The 20,209-nt window shown below is 37.0% G+C and overlaps 1 protein-coding gene across 2 annotated transcripts in view; it reads left to right on the top strand.

Annotated features, from left to right (window-relative positions):
- The window catches only part of CDH12 (cadherin 12), a gene marked incomplete at both ends in the record, with an annotated part of 172,330 nt that overhangs the window by 98,560 nt on the left and 53,561 nt on the right, over positions 1–20,209 (top strand). For both annotated transcript variants that reach the window (XM_084281811.1, XM_084281810.1), the window contains one exon: positions 19,033–19,220. In XM_084281811.1, coding sequence (XP_084137937.1) covers positions 19,033–19,220 — 188 coding nt within the window. The remainder of the gene's footprint in view (positions 1–19,032; positions 19,221–20,209) is intronic.

Below are 20,209 nucleotides of genomic sequence, written 5' to 3'. Positions count from 1 at the left end.
GATTGTCACTTACTGTTCTCCTTCAATTCACTGAAGTTTTGTATGTTCTGTATCTTTGAAATGCAGACACTAATCAAGCATAAACTATGATAACTATACCAAAACAATTAGCTGCAAAAAGTTGTTGCAATAATGTTAGAACATTAGCATGAATTTACAGTAAGATCAAGGCTGCTTTTTAATTTGTAGCTCTTTTCTTGCACATGAATTGTTTTTCCACTTCATGTATTACAGATGCTTCCTAGATACCAGACCATATCCAAAATTTCAGTTTTCTTTCATATAAAAGAAAGTTCTTATCCTTCCTACCCTCATTATGAAAATATACTGCATTTCTGCAGGAATGGGAGAATGACCATGCAAAGACTAAGGTCCATGTGTCCCTGTCTTCAGTCTGTTACAATGATATCTGGAGGATACATGTAAGAACAGACCAAACACATAATAATAATCCAGAAAATTTCCTCAGTTTCTAACAGGTTTAGTCTAGATGATGTCTTATAATCACAAAACCATAGAATGTTGCAAGTTGGAAGGGACCACACAAATCATTGAGTCTTACCCCTGGCTTCAGGCAGGACCACCCAAAAATCAGACCCTGTGTTTGAGAGTATTGTCCAAACACTTCTTGAACTCTGTCAGGCTCAGTGCTGTGACCACTGCCCTGGGGAGCCTGTCCCAGTGCCCAGCCACCCTCTGGGTGCAGAACCTTTTCCTAACCCCCAGCCTGACCCTCCCCTGTCCCAGCTCCATGCCATTTCCTCGGGTGCTGTTACTGTCCCCAGAGAGCAGAGCTCAGCGCCTGCCCCTCTGCTCCCCTTGTGAGGAAGCTGCAGGCCGCCATGAGGCCTCCTGTCAGCCTTCTCTACTCTGGGCTGAACAAACTAAGGGATTTCTGCAGCTCTTCATACGTCTTTCCCTCCAGACCCTTCAACATCTTTGTGGTCCTCATGTGGACACTCTCTAATAGTTTTATGTCCTTTTTGGTGCCCCAAACTGCACACAGTGCTCAAGGTATTTACTATATTTAACAACCCTCAATGGATTTTTTTTTACATTAAGTTGCCCAGTTGCTTTGTAACTCATGTAAAATTTCAGAGTCCACAACATTCTATGCTAGTGAGTTCCACAGATTAAACATATATTCCACAAAAAACAGCTTTCTCTCATTTCCTTTTAATTTCCTTTGAATTTCCCCACCTGCATCCCCACCTGCATCTACCTGCATATTGACCTCTTCAAATAATCCAGAAAATGTTGCAAAACATTTTATTTAGAATAGCTGTGTTGAGTTTTCTTCAATAGGGGTTATTATTTGTGAGTCCATTAATTCTGGTCTTACTGTGTTGTCCTGCGCGTGTCAGGCATATCCATCTTTCATTCTTTAGCACTCCCTGAAAATCTTTGAAAAAAAAAAGACTTCTGAACACTGAAAAGTCAGTGTTATGTTAGCATCTCCAAGTCTTCATGTGTCACAGTGGTTTGAAGTAAGATATTACCCATCATAATAGTTCACTTATTCCATCCTTCAGGCTCTTGGGCATATAGCAGCGAATCCCAATGATTTGTCTGTTGTATGCTTGGGTAGCTAATCTAACCTTCTCTCATGAGTCTCCCCTAAAGATTTCCAGGATAGAAAAATTCCCCAGCTTTTCTACACTGAACACACACACACACACACAACACACACACACACACACACACAAAGTGTATTAAGCTTTACACTCATGATCTTCTCTTCTCTGAGTGCTTCTTCTGAATCTTGATTTTAGGCTGGCTTTACGCAATTCCTCTCAGGCTTTTGCTTTCAGTTGTCTTTAAAAGACAATTATTAGCTTGTTTCCTAGAGATTTATTCAAACTCGTTTATGGTCTTCTTTGTTCTGTTTTTATAGATAAAGAAGATTTTATGGCTCTTCCTATTGTCCTTCCTGAGCCACAACTTCATTTCTTTGAAAGATGTGTTCTTCATTTTATTAGCTATGTTATTTATCCTTACTGACTTGTGTTTTAATGGGTGTTGCGCATTTGCTGTAGGTCTTCAAAATGTTGTCCCTAAATAGCATCCACACCACCTGCAGTGATTTAACTCTCTCGGTTCTCCCATTCAGATTTTTTGCAGCAATATCCCTCAGTTTTATTTATCATCCCCCTTTATTTTATTTAACTGGGGACGACTGTCATGTAATTTTTTCTCTTATTGTTCCTGCACAGATATTAAATTTAAACTCATTATGTTTGCTGCAAATTTAGATGAACTACAGAAATTCTCCTGACTAGCTGGTGGTAATAATGTTAACTTCTTTAAGTCTTATTTGACGTAGAACTTCCTTTAACAGCTACCTTTCCTCCATTGATAAGGTCTATTTTGCCTTTCATGCATAGTTTGCTCCTTGCTACTACGCTGCCTGACTGATCTCCCTCTTTCCTTCAGATTTCTAGCACGCATATTATGCTAATACTTTTGTTTAGCATTAGGCATTAAAGCTACACATACTAGTTCCCATTCTAAGCCTATGTCTTTATTGTAGTTTTTTTCTCCTCTTTACTGTACCCTAAATTGGATTTTGTTTGATTTACTGTTTCTGCATTTTCTGCTTGACTACTATCATCTTCTGTAGCATTCTTTAGTACAGAATGCAGAATTCAGGTGACTTTACACTTTATCTGAACAACGTGCTTTAGCTTTTTTTTTTTTTTCCTTCAACCGTGTGTTTTTCTGCACCTGTAAATTTCTTAAATGCTTAAGCTAGAATCACAATGACCATAGGAAAGTTTTTAAACTTTATGAAGCCTGTTTTTCCTGTGGATGAAATGATCTTACAACCTTTACAGACATCCATTCTTTAGCAAGTGTCTTTACTTTCTGATAATATGAATCCTTGCACCTTACACCTTTGTCTCAGCTAGGCATTAAAGCTTTGCCTTTCCACCTTTCTTTCCCTGACTGTATATAATGAGACAATTTCACACTATGTTACTCTGGATACCCTTAACTTTAGCTTTTTGCCTCCCAGGCTAAATTTCACCCCCAAACCTCTGTCCAGACTTACCGTATTTTGCCATAACTCACATGGACTACAGCCACTGTTGACTCCTTGTGTATTTTCACATCCTGTCATAACACTTGTGAGGTGCTCCAGCTCTGGTCCACAAGCATCCACCATCAGAGGGTTTCTCTGAAATAATGTTCCCACTGTCCTCATCCTCAGTGTTTGGTAGACCACCTACTGTTGCAATCTGTTGCTTCCTTTCAGCTCAATCCCCTGCTGTTGGAATGGTGTCACAGGCACAAGAGGAAATAATACATCTTCCTGGAAATGGAAAAAAAAAAAAAAACAGCACATTGGCAAGTTCCTTGGGCCCAATGTTCTTTCCTGTGTCTGATTTTCAGTTGTACATTTGACTTCCTTTGCAGTCAGGGGCTTTAGTCATTTTCTGTTTCATTGTGTCTTCATCTAGTACCATGTTTCAAAGAACCACACAAGTCTCACATATGTCAGTTTTCATGAAACAGGAATTGTGGAATACATCTTCCTCTTTGAAGAAGGTAGGCTTGAGATCTCATTTCATGCGTGCACTGTAGCTGTGATGTCTTTGTCCAATTGTTGCTATGAAGGAGCAAAAAAAACACAGGAGACCAAGCTTGTCCTCTGCTTTGCACACTAATAAGGTTTAAAATCTTTTCTTTCTATTATATCAAGTATCACAGAAGCTGAATTATAGCAGGGACTCTCAACAAAACAGAAGAGAATATTGGAGGTTCGTGTTGATATTGAAGGTAATAAATGTTTAGCATGGCTTACAGGCTGAAACGTCAGCGTGGGGACTCCATTGTACTGGAACAACTTTGATTAAGGCAGACAGTTACATGAAACATTTCCTTTTTTTTCAGACGTGTTACTGACGTTTATATTCTCATAAACTAAGGACTGCTTCTTAATCAGAGCAGTGAAAGCGAAAATCCTGATCAACGGTGATTTACTTAGCCCATCTCACTTGGTACATGAGATGGTGTATAGTGTGCCTGGAATTTGCAAAGACTCATGGCTAATTGCAGCTAGACAAAAATAATTAAAAGAAAAAAAAAAAAAAGCTGTCTATAAATTTTATTTCTAATATAGTGAATGTGATTTTTAGTTTTGCTTTTTGAAAACATTGCAGTGATTCAAAGTAACTACCTTCCAGGAAATTTAGTTTGTTATTTGCTTGAGCTAAAAGGATACTGATGCAGAATTTTAATTTATGTGAAAAATATGACTTTACAGTTCAGGCCTAACAAGACCTATAGATCTCACTGTTCACAATGGGAATTGAGACCTCCAGTATCACGCTTTTCATCATTGGTCAACAAAGCCAGAAAGTCCAATTGCAGGCTTAGAAAGGGGGCAGAAGGTCTATTAACACTGATTGCTACTGGCTAAATCTTTTTGCATCTCATCAGGACTGCAGTTTCACAAAGTGCTTATACCAAACAGGTAATGCTATAGAATACCTTATTGAATAAGAAGACATTCATTGTCACAGAATGAAGTTTGCATTTATTTTCTGAACTCAGGTAAGCTGAAAAGATTTCACAGCAGAAGTGGGAAAGCATATATTATTAATACTTCGAAGTAGCTGCACTGATAAATAATATATTACAAGCTTGGAAAAAAAAAAAAAAAAAAAACATCATGGAACACCTTCATCTCATTGAGGGTCCTTTACGAAGACAGGCAGGCTTGGATAGGATATCAGTTTCCAGTGATGAAAAACACCTCTCAGTAACTATCCTGCTGAACATGGAATTTTTTATTTTGAACCTGTGCTTTTGAACATATTCAGTGGGGAACCCCCACCTTGCATGTCTCACAGTAATGAGATGCCTGTGTAACAAAGGAGAAACATCTACATACTATATATTTCTGTCAGAGTTGTTTGACCTGCAGGTATCTATTGGCCCACATTTCAGAAAACTGAGAGACTTCAAAAATTGATATTTTCTTGGTAACTAGAAGAAAAAAAATGTATTTCAATGATTTTATTCATATAAATTTGTTTCAAAAACTATTTTATATATGTCTTGCCTGACTCCTCATTAGGCATGCTGACTTTTCTGCATTGCTGTGCATTTTTCATTGCTGACGGTAAAATCATGTTATAGAAGTACAGAGTCATAGAATCACAGAATGGTTTGAGTTGGAAAGGGCCTTAAAGATCAACTAGTTCCAGCCCTTGTGGCACTAGTTCAAGGTCTTACCCAACCTGGCCTTGAACACTTCCAGGGATGGGACATCCACAGTCTCTCTGGGCAACTTGTTCCAGTTCCTCACCACCCTCAAAATGAAGAATTTTGACCTTATATCAAATCTGAACCTATCCTCTTTCAGTTTAAAACCGTCACGACACTCCCTGCTAAAGAGTCTCTCCCCATCTTTCCTGTAGGCCTCCTTTATGTATTGGAAGGATGCATTAAGGTCTTCCCAGAGCCTTCTCTTATCTCAGCTAAACAATCCCAACTCTCTCAATGACTCTTCATAGAAGAGGTGCTCCAGGACTCTAATGATCTTTGTGGTCCCACTCTGAACCTGCTGCAACAGGTCCATGTCTCTCTCTTGTGCTGGGGTCTCACCTGGGCAGAGTAGAGGGGGAAAATCCTTCCTTGACATGCTAGTTACATGTGTTTCTATGCAGCCCAGGATATAGCTTGCTTTCTGGCCAAATTGGCAAGAGCCAATTGTTGGCTCATGTTGAGCTTTTCATCCACGAACACCCCCAAGTTCTCCTCTGCAGGGATGCTCTCAATCTGTTCATCACCCAGATGTACTGGTGTACTGATGAACTAACAGAACTTGTTTGTACATATTGAAATACCTGTTTAATTGCAAAACTTGATTCATGCCAAAGCCAGAAAAAATAAGTCAAAGAATGAAGCAGAATGTACTTTTTGTATCATAGTAACAATATTTAAGTAATTAAATAAAAATTTGATACAACAAAACATTGCCTTTGAACAGAGAAGAGTGGATAAAAGCTGCTTATCTGTAGGCATGCATCTTTATTCAGAACGGAACTGGTAGTTCAGAAGGCAACTGGCGGCCTTTCTCTACACTTGATAAGTAAAAAGACAACTCTGTACATTCATCCTTGATGGGCTAAGCCTTAATGCATCAAGTATTAGACCATTTTGAGCTAGCCAAAAGGACAGTTGTGGCATGTTTCCAATTCTTAAAATAAGCTTCAAGAAAGGATGGATGGCTTTTAGTTACTTCAACATTTAAGTACAAAAGCTGTATAATTAGTTGGTAAAATTATACTTTACGGAATCAAAGCAATTAGGTGAAGTGGTGGATTCATATTTTGTAAGATTATTGTGCTTCAGTTTTCCTGTCTCTCTTTTGTTTACTACTGATGACAGAGTGACTGTGAAAGCAATTTAGAGAAATAAACCTCTGTATGCTAGGCAATAAAAACACATGGGAATGGTCTTAGTCAAAGGAATAGTATGTTTTAAATTTTAATATGACATAAATATCCTTATAGAGGATAAGGCCCTCATATAAAAGAAATACAAATAAGTTTTAGAATGTGTACAGTTTTTATTCTGATATTGGCAAATAAAATATCATTCTCAAGTGTCTTATGACGTCAGTGGTAAGTTGGTTTTATTTTTAAGGTGTTGATACTTCCTTAATTTACTTTTTTGTTGTTGTTTAGAAGAACTGTTTAGCTAAAGATATATTTTATCATACCATTTCCCACTCACAGTAGGAGTCAGTACTGTTGGGGAATGATTGAAAAGTATTTTTAATGGAAGTTAAATTAATTAAGGTTTGGACATGATGCTTGAATTTTGTCTGCCTGTGCACGTCTTGGATTTTTTTGAAAGGGAAAGAGGAAAAGGGGAAAAGGGGAAAAGGGGAAAAGGGGAAAAGGGGAAAAGGGGAAAAGGGGAAAAGGGGAAGGGAAGGGAAGGGAAGGGAAGGGAAGGGAAGGGAAGGGAAGGGAAGGGAAGGGAAGGGAAGGGAAGGATAACGAGAAAAGCACCTCTCTGATTCTCAAAAGACAACTTCTCAGGGCTGTTTGGAAACCCTATTCAAAATGTTTCAAAAGCTGCAGAGCAATGACTAGGCATCACAAGGGCCATTCGTTGCTATCTTTGGTCTTTCCAAAAGCATCCTGAAGAAATCCATCTAGTTTGCATAAAAGAGTATGGCTGATTTCCAGAAATGCTAACATGCTTGAAAATAGAAATGCAACTATTCATCTTTCTGATAAGGACATCTTAAATAAAGCAAGGTTGGATTTGGATTTCAAGAGTGGCCAGTACAATGCATTTCACAGAATTGATTAAATTATCGAATGGAGACATCAAAGGAAAGAAATCTTAAATACAAAAGTCAGCAAAAAGGACAGGACCAGGAAAGAAAAAACAAAAACAAAAACAAAAACTATATTGATACAATTTTAGGAATTTCACTGCAAGAAAAAACATCTTTATAAAAATGAACTTTTTTTTTTTTTTTTTTTGCTTAGTTATATAACCTTTGTGTGCTACTTGAATGTTCTATAATCTAGATGAAATGTTATCTTGTTCTATTTTCTCTCTCTCTCTTTTTTTTTTTTTTTAAGTTGAATATTTTAATACATTTACTTCCAAGTATTAAACACTATAGAAATATTCTGGAAGGGAAGAAATCCAAGTGCTGAATTTGGAATAGCCAGGCCTATGCATTGCTAAGCATGCACTATGGATTGAAAACTTTTATTACAGTTATTTATATATATATATATTCAATTATCTCTAGGAAACTTAGTGCACCTCAGAAATTGCACACACAGTACTTAGCACTGGTTTTACTATATAAAAGCAAGTCATTTTTTTTTCTCTCAGTAAACTCAATGTGGCTGATTGCATTCATGTCGCTTTGTACCAGCCTTGCCTAAGATTTTGCTATAAAATCAGGTTCAGATGCAGACTGCAAGTAAAAGGTCACAGGAAGAAAAAAAAATAAAAATCTTATAACCCACTGTTTTGGATGAGTGGCGTACAAGAGGGAAGTTGTTCAGATGATATGTTTTTAAAGATTTCAAAACAATACAATGCAGGTCACTCCCAGTAATAAAATAGACATTTTAGATAGGTAAATATGGCTTTCTCTGACAGTCCTGTTAAAAGCTGAGCTTGGTATACAACACTGGTACCTTCATTGGCTCTAAAAATTAAAATGAGTCTATCTTACATTGATTAAGGAATTTGCAAAGCAGACAACATGCTCTAATTCAGTTCTGGCAACTGATGACTTATTTTATATCAAATGGTAACTATTTACACATTACAGGTAGACTCATTGCAGACTAGCCTCTAGGCAATGATTAGGTAGTAGACCAAGTGAGACCTTATTTTGACTCAGAAAGGGAGTGAAAATTGAATCCTGGTCTACTGGTCAGAAAATATTAAACAAGTCTGATTCGCATTTACCTGTGAATGAACTAAAACTGCATGAACATACCTTTTACTCAACCATTTCAAGGTGTGATGGAAGACAGCAATGCAGCAATGCAAAGGGTCCAGAAACAGGCCTATGCAATCATAAACTGATCATGAAAACAGCAGGCATGCGGTAGTCATTGTGATTTTGGATTGTAATACCAGCGAGTCACTTGACTGCAGCCCTAACACCAGCAAAGCAATAGTCAAATAGCATGATTGAGTGTGTGAATAAATGCCAGCAGACCAGTATTTGCACAGTGCTCTTAGACGAATCAGAGGAGGACTTAGGGTAATTCCTCTTTGATCCAGCTTCCTTCCACATCACATACCTCTGCACTATTGGCTTCTCCATCTCCCCCTCCCCTGGCTTTCTCTTTCCTCCTTGCCTTATCTATCCTAATATTCAGCATGCACTCTTGTCTGCCTTATCCTCAGGCACAAATTAATACTTCATCACATTTTCACCTTACAACTACAGCATGGCCATCTCCTTCTCCTCCCCAAGTGCTTTTTGTTTTTGTTTTAACTCCCTAATAATGCAGCTAACATAACTATCCTTTGTTAAAGAATAAATTCCTTTATCCTAGAAGCTACCACTTCCAGCTTTGAGTCTCTCTGCATTTTGCTGTACTGAGATCATGGGTTATAACCATCCCTCTTTATATCTCCATTGTGCTTGGTATGTCCACTGCACTGTTATCACAGTGATGCTTTCATCCTCTTTCTATTTGACCCACCTGTGTTAACCATGCTTGCCTGCTAATCATACAAATGACTACACTACCACATAATCAGTACGAATAGACATTTTTACTTAGACTAAGAGAAAAAGGTACACAACAGATCATTTTGTTTCACACTGAATACTTAAAGAGATGTGAGGGTGTCAGGGAGGGCTCCTGAACATGTAAATCATCGATACTGATAACATTAGGACAGTCCCTGGCACGGTTTTGGCCAACATCACATAAAGCTTTCTCAGAAAAGCTTTTGCAGGGCTTTTGGAGGCATTAGCATAGATCAGGAACTCTCCTCTGCAATCCCTTTCCACAAAACTGACCTATTTTGGTGTGGGTAAGAGAATTTAATAGCATGGAAACAGCCAGCTAGCTTCTGGGCTGCAGAATATAGCTGGGTAAATAAAATTTCTTTGTGCAGTTGTAGCTTTTTTGAGCTTGTGATTTGCAATCAAGTCCATGCAGCTTCCCTTTAGACATAGCACCTGACAGTTTGCAGGCATCTGATGCTATTTGTGTGTGTGCAACATAAAGAATGAGTTAACGCAAAGTTCAATTTCTGTTTATATTTTTGCCAACTTTCTCTTATTTTTCTTTCTTATTCATTTCCACATCAGAATTCTTCAAGCACTTTCACTGAGCAGATTTGCCCCAGAAAGTGGATGCACTCTTAGTAAAAGCTCCCTAGAAAGCTCTTTTGTTTTGGTAGCTGTCACTGTTGCATGATCTTGATCATAAAGCATCTTCACGAGAGAAGCATTTGTTTGAGACTGAATGATGACAGAAAACGAACAAACCAAACAAAAATCCAAACAAAACAAAACAACTTAGGCATAATATTAAAAAAACAAACAAACAAAAAAAAAAAAAAGAAAAAACTGAGAATTAAATATTGAGTTACCATAGAATCTCAAAACATTAAATTCTCAATTATATCTGCTACACTTATACTGTCACTGATTTTTTTAACTTTCTGAAGAATGTAAAGGCTAGTGGACTATTTGGAGTACTGACTGAATTAAATAAAACCTCTTCAAAGCTCTAAATGAGAATGATTGAACCCTCAGCTGCAAAGCAGAGCAAGCAAACAAATATAGCTATGTCTTGGTACTATTCCATAACCAATTAAGTATATATATATATATATATATATATATATATATATATATATATATATATATATAATTCATCAATGGGTAAAATGTAATGCTCTGATGGCACAGTAAGAAATAGTCCAAGAAAAACAGATGAGCACAACAGTGGATAGAAGTTAAATATAATATACTGCTTATAAAATTCTCCTGTTAGTCTGCACTTATTCAATTTATTTTCCCCTTATCATTAGGATTAAGTGGTAATTGATCATTAACAGCAAGATTTATGGGTCAATTATTTTTAAACACATCATTATCATCATAGTAGATTATTATCATTAATAATTGTATTTTACATCTGCTGCTTTCTGTATAGAAGGTGTAAACAAATACGGTTCATAGAAATTCAACAACATTTGGCAGGAATCACAATATTCATTGCACCCCTGTGTGTTTTCTGTGGGGAGTAGGGAAGAAATTATTCATTCAAAACACAGAGAGTATTTAGATCCAACGAATGAAATTATCTAAGGTAACCTTGGGACTGCCCAAAAGCATTATGCATTTCCACTTGCTCTTTGATACTGAAGAGTAGCCAGGGCTACAGATATAACAGTGTGGGGTCACCTTGCAATACATGAAGAATTGGTTGCAAAGTGACTTGCAGATGACAGTGTCACTTACTCTGTCACTATCATTTCTAGCAGCATCTGTCTGTTTCCCTGAGGCCTTATGTCCAAGTAAGAAATCAACACCGCCTTTCTGCTTCTAACTATGGTGAGCTTTTTTTTTTTTTTTTTTTTTTTTTTTTTTTTTTTTTTTTTTTTTTCCTGAAAATTTAAAGGCTACAGTGCAACATGAAGTGAAACATGTAATTATCTAATTATCATCACAGTAGCTTAGGCTCATGATTTTCAGGAATACCTAACAAACATAGTTGTCGTCAGATTTTCAGGAGTGTTTACTCCTTGTAAAAGCATGAAATGAGATGCCCCTAAAGTGCTTGCAACAGTTCAGAGGTTGCTATTGACAGCAGCAGGAGCTGTAGATAACAAGCTGTTTTGAAACTCTCTTTTCTATATAAAAATGAAAGCCGATGAGACCAAAATACATATTTAGTTTAATTTTTGCATAACTAAATCTATAAAAATAAAAACAAAATAACAGAAATACTCTAGAGAAACCCTTCTAAAAGTTTTCATTCAAACTCAAGACCATTATTTTTTCTCAGTAGTTTCCACAGCAAATTTGTTGATGTTATGAACATAATTTCTAAAACTCCCAAGAGTGTTATCTGTAAATTAACACTGATCATCCACAGAGTTCCTTGTAAATGCAACAGTATTTATGCAGAGGTCACACCTTCAGGCACTTAAATTGAAAGCTTTAAATATCAGTTTTACTAAATTGAGCATATGTGCTGTAGGAAAGACATGGACTTCATGGAATAGGTCCACAGGAGGGCCAAAAGGATTGTGAGAAGGGTGGAGCACCTCCAGGCTGAGGGAGTTGGGTTTTTTTCAGCCTGGAGAAGAGAAGGCTCCAGGGAGACCTTACAGCAGCCTTCCAGTACCTAAAGTGGGTCTACAGGAAGGCTGGGGAGGGACTCTTTGTCAGGGAGGGTAGGGAGAGGACAAGGGGGAATGGTTTTAAAATCAAAGAGGGTAGATTTAAACTAGATACAAGAAAGAAATTATTTACTCTGAAGGTGGTAAGGCGCTGGCACAGGCTGCCCAGAGAAGCTGTGGGTGCCCCATCCCTGGAGGTGTTCAAGGCCAGGCTGGATGGGGCTTTGGGCAACCTGGACTGGTGGGAGGTGTCCCTGCCCATGGCAGGGGGTTGGAACTGGATGATCCTTAAGGTCCCTTCCAATCCAAACTATTCTGTGATTCTGTGATTATAAAGAATAAGAGACATCAAGCATGATACCAATTACCATCCCATTGTATCATTACTTTTGGTCACACATTAAATCACAGATATTTCAAGGAAACTGCACACAGTAAACCAAAACCTAAAACAAAGAACAACAATCTATTTTGTACTTGTATGTGAAGATTTCTCATTTTTATCTTTAAAAATAAACATTTTCCGCTTTAGCCTCTGCCAACTTGGTGAAGAAAAATAATGTATTTTTTAGGGAAAACTATTTGAAGAAGATGCACCCAATGATTTTGTGCAAATAAAAGCTTCACAAACAGTCTTCTGATTAATACAGATGTGGAACATATTTTGTTTAGATGAATTTATTCATGTAACTTAGGCGTGACTCAGAGGACAAAAAATAGGGGCCTAATTTCCTTACTTGATGGAGAGAAAAATGATTCTTCCAGTACCAATGATTTAGAGCACTTGGCTTAGATTTTAAAGTAAATGGTTGGACCACATTCTTAAGAGTGAATGAATTATAGTAAAATTGTGTTATTATATTTTGTGCCAGAGTAGTATCAAAAAGCTCCTGCAAGATGTTAAAGAAGCAGAGATGTTAAGCAGAGCATTACAAACTCTGTGTCCCATCTTCAGCAATATACTTTTTCTCATGTTAACATTTCACATATATCATGCAATTTAAATTTTTATAGGGGAAATAAGTGTATTGATTTATTTCATGGTGACAGTGTGATCACTGGAATATTATCAATAGACATAAATGATAAATGCCAATTACATGCTGGCTGGGGTTCTGGAAAAGGGAAAATATTTCCTCCTGAAAACTTCTTCTATCTGTAAATCATTCTACACCTTGGTAGTTCTTTATAACCACTGTATAACTTAGTTAAAAAAACATTTGATTCAAGCCTCTAGAATATACTGAAAAAATAAATGATAGTTCTCCTTCTATTTTGACCTTTTTTACTGATTTTTCTTGTTTGGTAATAATTTCTCAATCACAGTAGACTGCATATTAGCAGAACATTTCTTTGTTGGTGGTGATATACAATGAAACAGGTCATCCAAAAGTACTTTTACTCATATGCCCTATGAGATCCCGGTAGCACATCTTCTAGCATATAAATGCACTGAGAAAGTCAGACCTGCACAAATAAACATTAAGCTGTTGCTCTTGTTTAGAGCAAAAGGGGAAGGGGTAGTAATAATGGTGGTATCTTTCTTCCATAATGATTAAAATAGTTACTACAAAATGATTAAAATAGGATCTTCATTTGGTCTCTTCAGTGTGTCAGAGTTCACTTCCATGTTATTCAGGAGAAACCCTTAATTACAACCATAAGGAAGTTCTAGAAACGAACATTTTCTTTTTCTCCCATTAAAACTGTGCCATCGTGCAGAAGATAATTTAAGATTTGTGAAACAAAACTAAGTATTATTAATGCCTGGGTGTTAGGGCAGTCATACCACAGGCTCTTTGGCTCCAGAAAAACTTTTTCAAGAATTATTTCCAACTTTTTCTTTTAAACAGAGTATTCTTTTGTCTTTGCTGCATCCAGCACTATTTTGAAGAAGAATCTGTGGATCTGAAGATCCTCAGCTGAGAAAATAACTGGCATTTCCTATTTCCTGAATGCTAGCTCTATGTTGGCGGATATTATGTATTCCCTGTGGAATAATGAAGCGTGTAGGTTTGTTTTTAGATTCCTTTCTGTCCACAGATTTTCAGTGGGGGGAAAAAAAAAAAAAAAAAAGCAAATGATTAAACTGTTTTTTGTTGTTGTTGTTGTTTTGTTTTTTGTTTTTTCTTTTCAGTACACAAAACAACAATACCAGCTACAGTGGATTTTTCTTTTCCTTTAGGGAGGGAAGAGGACAGCCTCAGGAAGTCAATCTGCTAGCTCACCTGAGGGGCTTGCAGGGTCCTCGCTCAAGAGCTGCCAGCTGTGGGGAAGCTCCATCATGTAGATCACCCACACCTTGGGCAGGATCAGACTCCAAAGGGCTGTTTATTCTACTCATTTTAACTTGAAGTACTGGGGAGCCTTAAACATCCAGGACCTCAGCAGGTTTTAAAAGTGTACAGTCTAGAGAGATGTAGATCATGCTAGTTATGAGCAGAGAACAAGGTATTTTTAAGACTGGCTATGCTATATCTAATGAAGTCATAAGCCTAGTTCAGAGCACTATTTTCGGCAATGGGAGAAGCCTTGCCCTAACCAATACTCTATCTGCCTGTGCCAGGTCATGTATGACATGCACCAGAGCACAAGGTGTCCTTTCTCTTCCCAGCCTTCTGCAGGGCATGTGAGGAAAGGCACTGGTACATCTCACTGTTGTACTATCACATCTTCCCTGTGTTAGGAGCATGCACATCAGATGCCACAACATTAGCAGTAGCTGGTATAACAGGTTAAGTATACTGAGTATGCCTGTATACTGTCTGCAGGTAGAGTATCCTTTGTTTTGGCTATTATACTACTGCTGAAACACCAGCAGGTAAACATGAACTACTGGTTTGGGATTATTCCTAAAACAGACAGAAATCAGTGCCTTTATGACCTACCCAGAATAAAAACTGAAATGCCTTGGTAATTTAAGCTAACAATTGCTCTAGTATTCATGTGAGTTTTCTTGCTAAAGGAAAATTTTTCTTCCTATTTGGCTTAATTTTGATCTTAAGCTTAGCAAAGTTTTTAATGTTATAATATACATTATTGATTTTCTTTTTCCTGAGAAAACATTAAGGGTTTTGATCAAAGAGAAATAAATGATTGGATTTCAGTGCTGTAGGCTATAACTATAAAGTGTTATCATGATTAATTGCAATGCAGTATTTTAAAGAAGAACTAAAAAAATATGGACAAAGAAATGGGAGAATAATCTTATGTGCACTCAGTATGTATATAGTGACAGATTAGAAAAAAGCTCAGATAAGATTTACAGCTGTTTGCTTGAAGGCCATTATGCATTTAGCTGACATCCTTAGATGATAACCTGGGTTACTTCCTAATGGTTCTTCTACTGATGAGATGTAATGATGGTTTTTATTTCTTATTCTCATCAGAATTGAAAACCTTTCTGGTAAGTGATGGTATACCCATAAACTGCAGGTGTGGAGAAACAAAAAAAAACAAACACCTTTGTAAGTGAAAATCAAGCCCCAGAACAGCTTTTGAGCCTTAAGAACTAGAAGTAATCTAGTCATGTCAAAAGAACTGTAAATGTGTGCTGAATTTCAGTCAGTATGACTGATTACCTGTCACTTACCTTTGATTTCTTCCCACTAAGCTCTTTGGAACTGTCTGAATTTTAGAAACCGTGCAGTGGCGTATATTAGTTGTTAGTTCACCTCCACTTCAGCTTCCTGAATGCTTTTGGGGCTCAGTAATAATCCCAATCAGTCATTTCAGCCTAAAAGCTTCAACAGCATCATCACTCATTTATTTTTATCATCCTCATTGATACTGCTCAACCTAAAACTCCATGCAAGTCTCACAGCTTGAGTCACGTAGGGCACTACATGGGATTTGTAAGGGAATGTCTAAATGCTGGTCTTAAGCTATGTAATCACTGTGTTTCTCTAGTTTTGGATTCTTGGTAGTGTATTGGTGAAATTTAAATGTTTCTTATTAAGTTAAGCATGTCAACAGGCATGTGAGCTTTGGTCCTAAAAATAGTATTTAAAATTTGTTATTTTTTCTTAAGATTCCTTTGATAGCAAAGTGAAAAATCTTGACCAGGTAATACACATTGCCAGTTTTTTGCCTATATGTAAAAATATTCAGACATGCATGCAATGAAATTTGATGAAATTGTGAAAGTGTAACTACTTGCAGAGTCCAGTTTCTTAGTGCAGTCTGAGCGAAGTAAGGGCTTGCTCCTTTGGTACATCCCATATAAATCATCCTTTAGAAAGCCAGCACCAAACTTAACAAACACATAAAAAAAGAGATTTATGGAACTAGAAGAAAAGATCTTGTAAGTAGAGAAATCATGTGGAAGAATCTGCAAAATTTGACAGAAATGTTTGAGCAGTTGCTGCACACATTTGTCCACGCTTCTTGTCCCATCATTCCTAGAAGATAACAAGTTTTTCAGGACCTTTGTGAACAAAAGACTGTTACTCAGGTTTGTTTCAATGCACCTCAAAAGCAAAATGACCTAGTAGTCTATATAGGCAAAATGGGCATTAAAAATTGAATAATGTTAAACTAGCACAGCAATAAGTACCATCTTCTGAAGACAGAAAAATAAATATCTACAAAACTGTCTCTCTGGTATGTTTCATATACAGCATGTATTGAACACTTCCAACAGCCTCTTTTCTTTACAAAGACTATTTTCTGAAAAAAAAAAAAAAAAAAGAAAAAAAAGAAAAAAAAAGAAAAAAAAAGAAAAAAAAAGAAAAAAGTTTTCATGCTAAACATTATATCCCATTGAAGTTTTTCCCTGATCTGGCAACAATATGCATTGTTTGTTCTCATTTATTTTATTCCAAAAGTATGTTGTTAAAGTAGCACCATTAGCAGTTCCCGTATGCTGTGAAGGTGCTATTACAGGAGGAGGCTGGCACTGTAATTACATACTACATCTTCAGAGATCTGATTCTGGCAGAGTTGAAGATTACTTCAGGGTTTCAAATTGATCTGAATGACCCCATCTTTATTGCTGTTGAATTTCTGGAAGTGATGAAATACCAAGCCATTGAAAATAACTGATACAGGCCTAAACAACCTGAAATAAGTAATGTAGTGTTTCTTTGACTTCATCTAAGTCCCATATGCTGTACAGCCAGGTGCAATAGTTTATAGAGAAATGTTTGTTTTAATGAGCCTGAGTGCTCTTCAGATCACTAGGAATATATCAGCTGGGCAAAGAAGAAAAAAATCTTATGCTCTTACATTTTATGTTCACCAAAATTGTAGCTGTAAAGAGTAAACACTGCAGCAATGATTTCTGTGATCCTGCGTAAGTGTCTGTAGAAGACATGGGCACCAGGGCTGGAACTGTTGTGGAAATGTAAAGAGATTCAAGTGTAGGCAAAGCCCTCATGGATCCCTTTTCTTCCATCTCTTCGGAAAAACCTACATAGCAGAGATCCAGTAATAAGCATATTTGCAAATGATGTTATATATCAGAAGTATTTGTGATTGTGTCCTGCATACCTTGTTAAAATTATATTATTTCCTCAGTCATTGAAGCACTACTAAGAAATAGCTGAGCATACTCAGTCTTGATAATATTGTACATTGTGGTGCTCCTTTCCAGTGGTTAAAACAAGAAGAAGATGCAAAAGGTCATGTATTATATTATCTTGGAATAAAATGGCAAAATGATAATTACACAATCTTTAGTCACTCAATCAATAAATGCTACAAAGCCATACATGATAATGTCCAAATGAGGATCTGACATAAGCAGACTTTACTTGCAGGGATCTTCTTACACAAATAAAGCAAGTTTTGCCTTCAGATATGCTTTGCACACTGATGGGCATGGAGAGGAAGCAAATAAAGTTCATTTTTTTTCAGGGTAATGAAACAGGTAACAGGTAACACAGTCCAAACTACCAGCTCACAAAAAGCGGTTTGCTCATAATCCAGCAGATGTCATTTTTTTCCATCACGGAAGTACTGGGAAGCTGAAAATGCTGATGCAGCTTGCATTGTAAGGAGGAAACAACAGGGAGCAGTGTCTGCTGTTTAATTCAGCAGCGGGATGTGACAGTCATCTGATCCTCTGTTAGGAGATACACCTCTTCTCAGAGCCGTGTCCTGGAACCTAGGACTGAATTGCTACCAATTTCTGAATTGCTCAGAAATCTCTGAGACGTCCCCCTAGCATGTCCCCACTAGTCACAGGTGCTGGGCTACTGAAAAAGAGGAGACAATATCCTCCTGACTACTCATGGTAGGGAGCAGAGAAAGCCTTTGCTGATACTTTGCTGACAAGACAGAGCTGGAGGAAGCCCGGGACAAGGAAACATGCAGCTGGCGGGGCAAGGAAGAGCAGGATGTAATACACTCAGGGATGGCACTGAACTCAAGGCTGGCTCAAAGTACTCAAGGCCTTTTCGTCTAGATGTTTCAATTAGTATGTCCAGCACTTTTGCAACGTTGCAGTTTTCCTGAATGAAACCACTTTGCCTCACACATTAGTGGTGATGCTTCTTAATAAAGTGTGTGCTTTTCAGACTGTTTTTAAGTTTTATCACTACTATCAGTAAATAAGCTGAAAATAAAAGTGTGCAGAGCTGGAAATTTGTTTGCCTATGAAATTTTAATACGAGCACCCTCTGGTGGCTGATGTCTAAACAACGCTCTTTATATCTCCCCCCACAAGGAATTGTACATGTAATTACAATACTGAGTATTACAGTAATGGGTGGAAACTCTTTTTACTTTTTTTTTTTTTTTTTTCCTTTCAACTACTGTGAGATGCATAGACATGTTTTCTCAAACAAAATAAAAATTCAGATACTTAAATTGTGTTAAACATAGAAGAAAGAAAATGCATATAAACTTTCTATCTATAGGTAGAATTTAAATTAAACTAGTCAACCATATGCGTAATATATAGAAAGACAGACAGATATCAAGAGAGAGAATTGCTAAGACCCTTACGGCTGTATTGGTCAGGATCTAGCATGTAGAAGAAATTAACACGTTAGGTGGGTAAAGCATGCATATCTTCTAATCTGTTGTTGTTTTGATCTCATCATTTAATTGGATTATTTAAGTCTGTTCATTTTTCACAGGCTCCATGTTTTTAATCAGACATGCTACATTACTTATCAAAAAATCTCAAGAATTGCATTTACCTCTTCCTCACAGGTATCTTCCATTTGAAAGTGCCCGAATCCTCTCACGTTGGTTCTGCTATTGGAAGGATCAGAGCTGTGGATCCTGATTTTGGGAAAAATGCAGAGATTGAGTACAACATAGTTCCAGGAGATGGAGGAAACTTGTTTGACATCACAACAGATGAGAACACCCAGGAAGGAGTCATCAAACTGAAAAAGGTATGTGGCACAGATGGGGTGCATGTACATATGGCTTAAGCGAGAAACTGGGTAAGATAATTAAATATTGTGCAATTGTACATAGTGAGTAACACACAGTAATTTTTAACTTTATTGGAATCCTTGTTTATGATCTTAGTCTTAAAAGAAATTGGAATTTAGTGCTTCATTTCATATGCAGTCAAGTATGACTGTTCACAAATAATATCTGTATTAATGGTGGAAGAGTAATTCTTATCTCTGTCTAGAAAGTATAATTTGTCTTTTATGGGAAATTTTCCTCCTAAAACCATGAGAGAAATTGTCCAGCTCAGTGCATGCTATCAAAGAACAATATTTTATGTTTGGGATCATATATTTCATTTTAATTTTTAAACATTTTATTTTGAATGTTTTAATGTTGTCATTATTTTATAATAAAATTGCTGTTCAGTATTTGAGTGAATGGAGATCTTCCTTGGGGTGGGTGAGTGCCAAATGATCGCAAACTCACATCCTACTTCCAGTGTCTGATATGGATGCTTTTCAGATGCACACTGCATTTCAGCTGCTTTAGCGTACTAAAAAAATAACAATAATTAAAAAAAAAATCAAGATTACTGAGTTTATTGACTTTAAAGATGGAAAGAATAGACATTATTTGGAAGGGGGTGATTAAAGTACTCAGCAAGAGAGGTCCAAAGTAGGGGCAGTCCCATTTTAACCAACGGCTAGCTTCTGAGCCCATGTATGCACATCTACACCAATGATCAACAAGACTGAACCAACAGCTCACTTTGAGAGGCCAGGCTATGCATTATAGACAGCTCATGTTTGTGGGTGTGATTTTTGTAAAATAAGCACATCTGGGAAACAACACTTACAAGGGAGTAAGGACTCTGGATGTTCATATTAAGATAAGGTTTAGAAAATAAGAAGCTTTAGTTGCAATGAACAGTTAGAATTTAGGTGCTGAAATTTCCCTCAACTCTGGGCATGGAGCTGTATTT

Source organism: Netta rufina (genome assembly GCF_964035555.1).
Source record: "Netta rufina genome assembly, chromosome: 2".
NCBI lineage: Eukaryota > Metazoa > Chordata > Aves > Anseriformes > Anatidae > Netta > Netta rufina.
The sequence above is the reverse complement of the archived record's forward strand: the minus strand, read 5'-3'. Positions and strand labels throughout refer to the sequence as shown.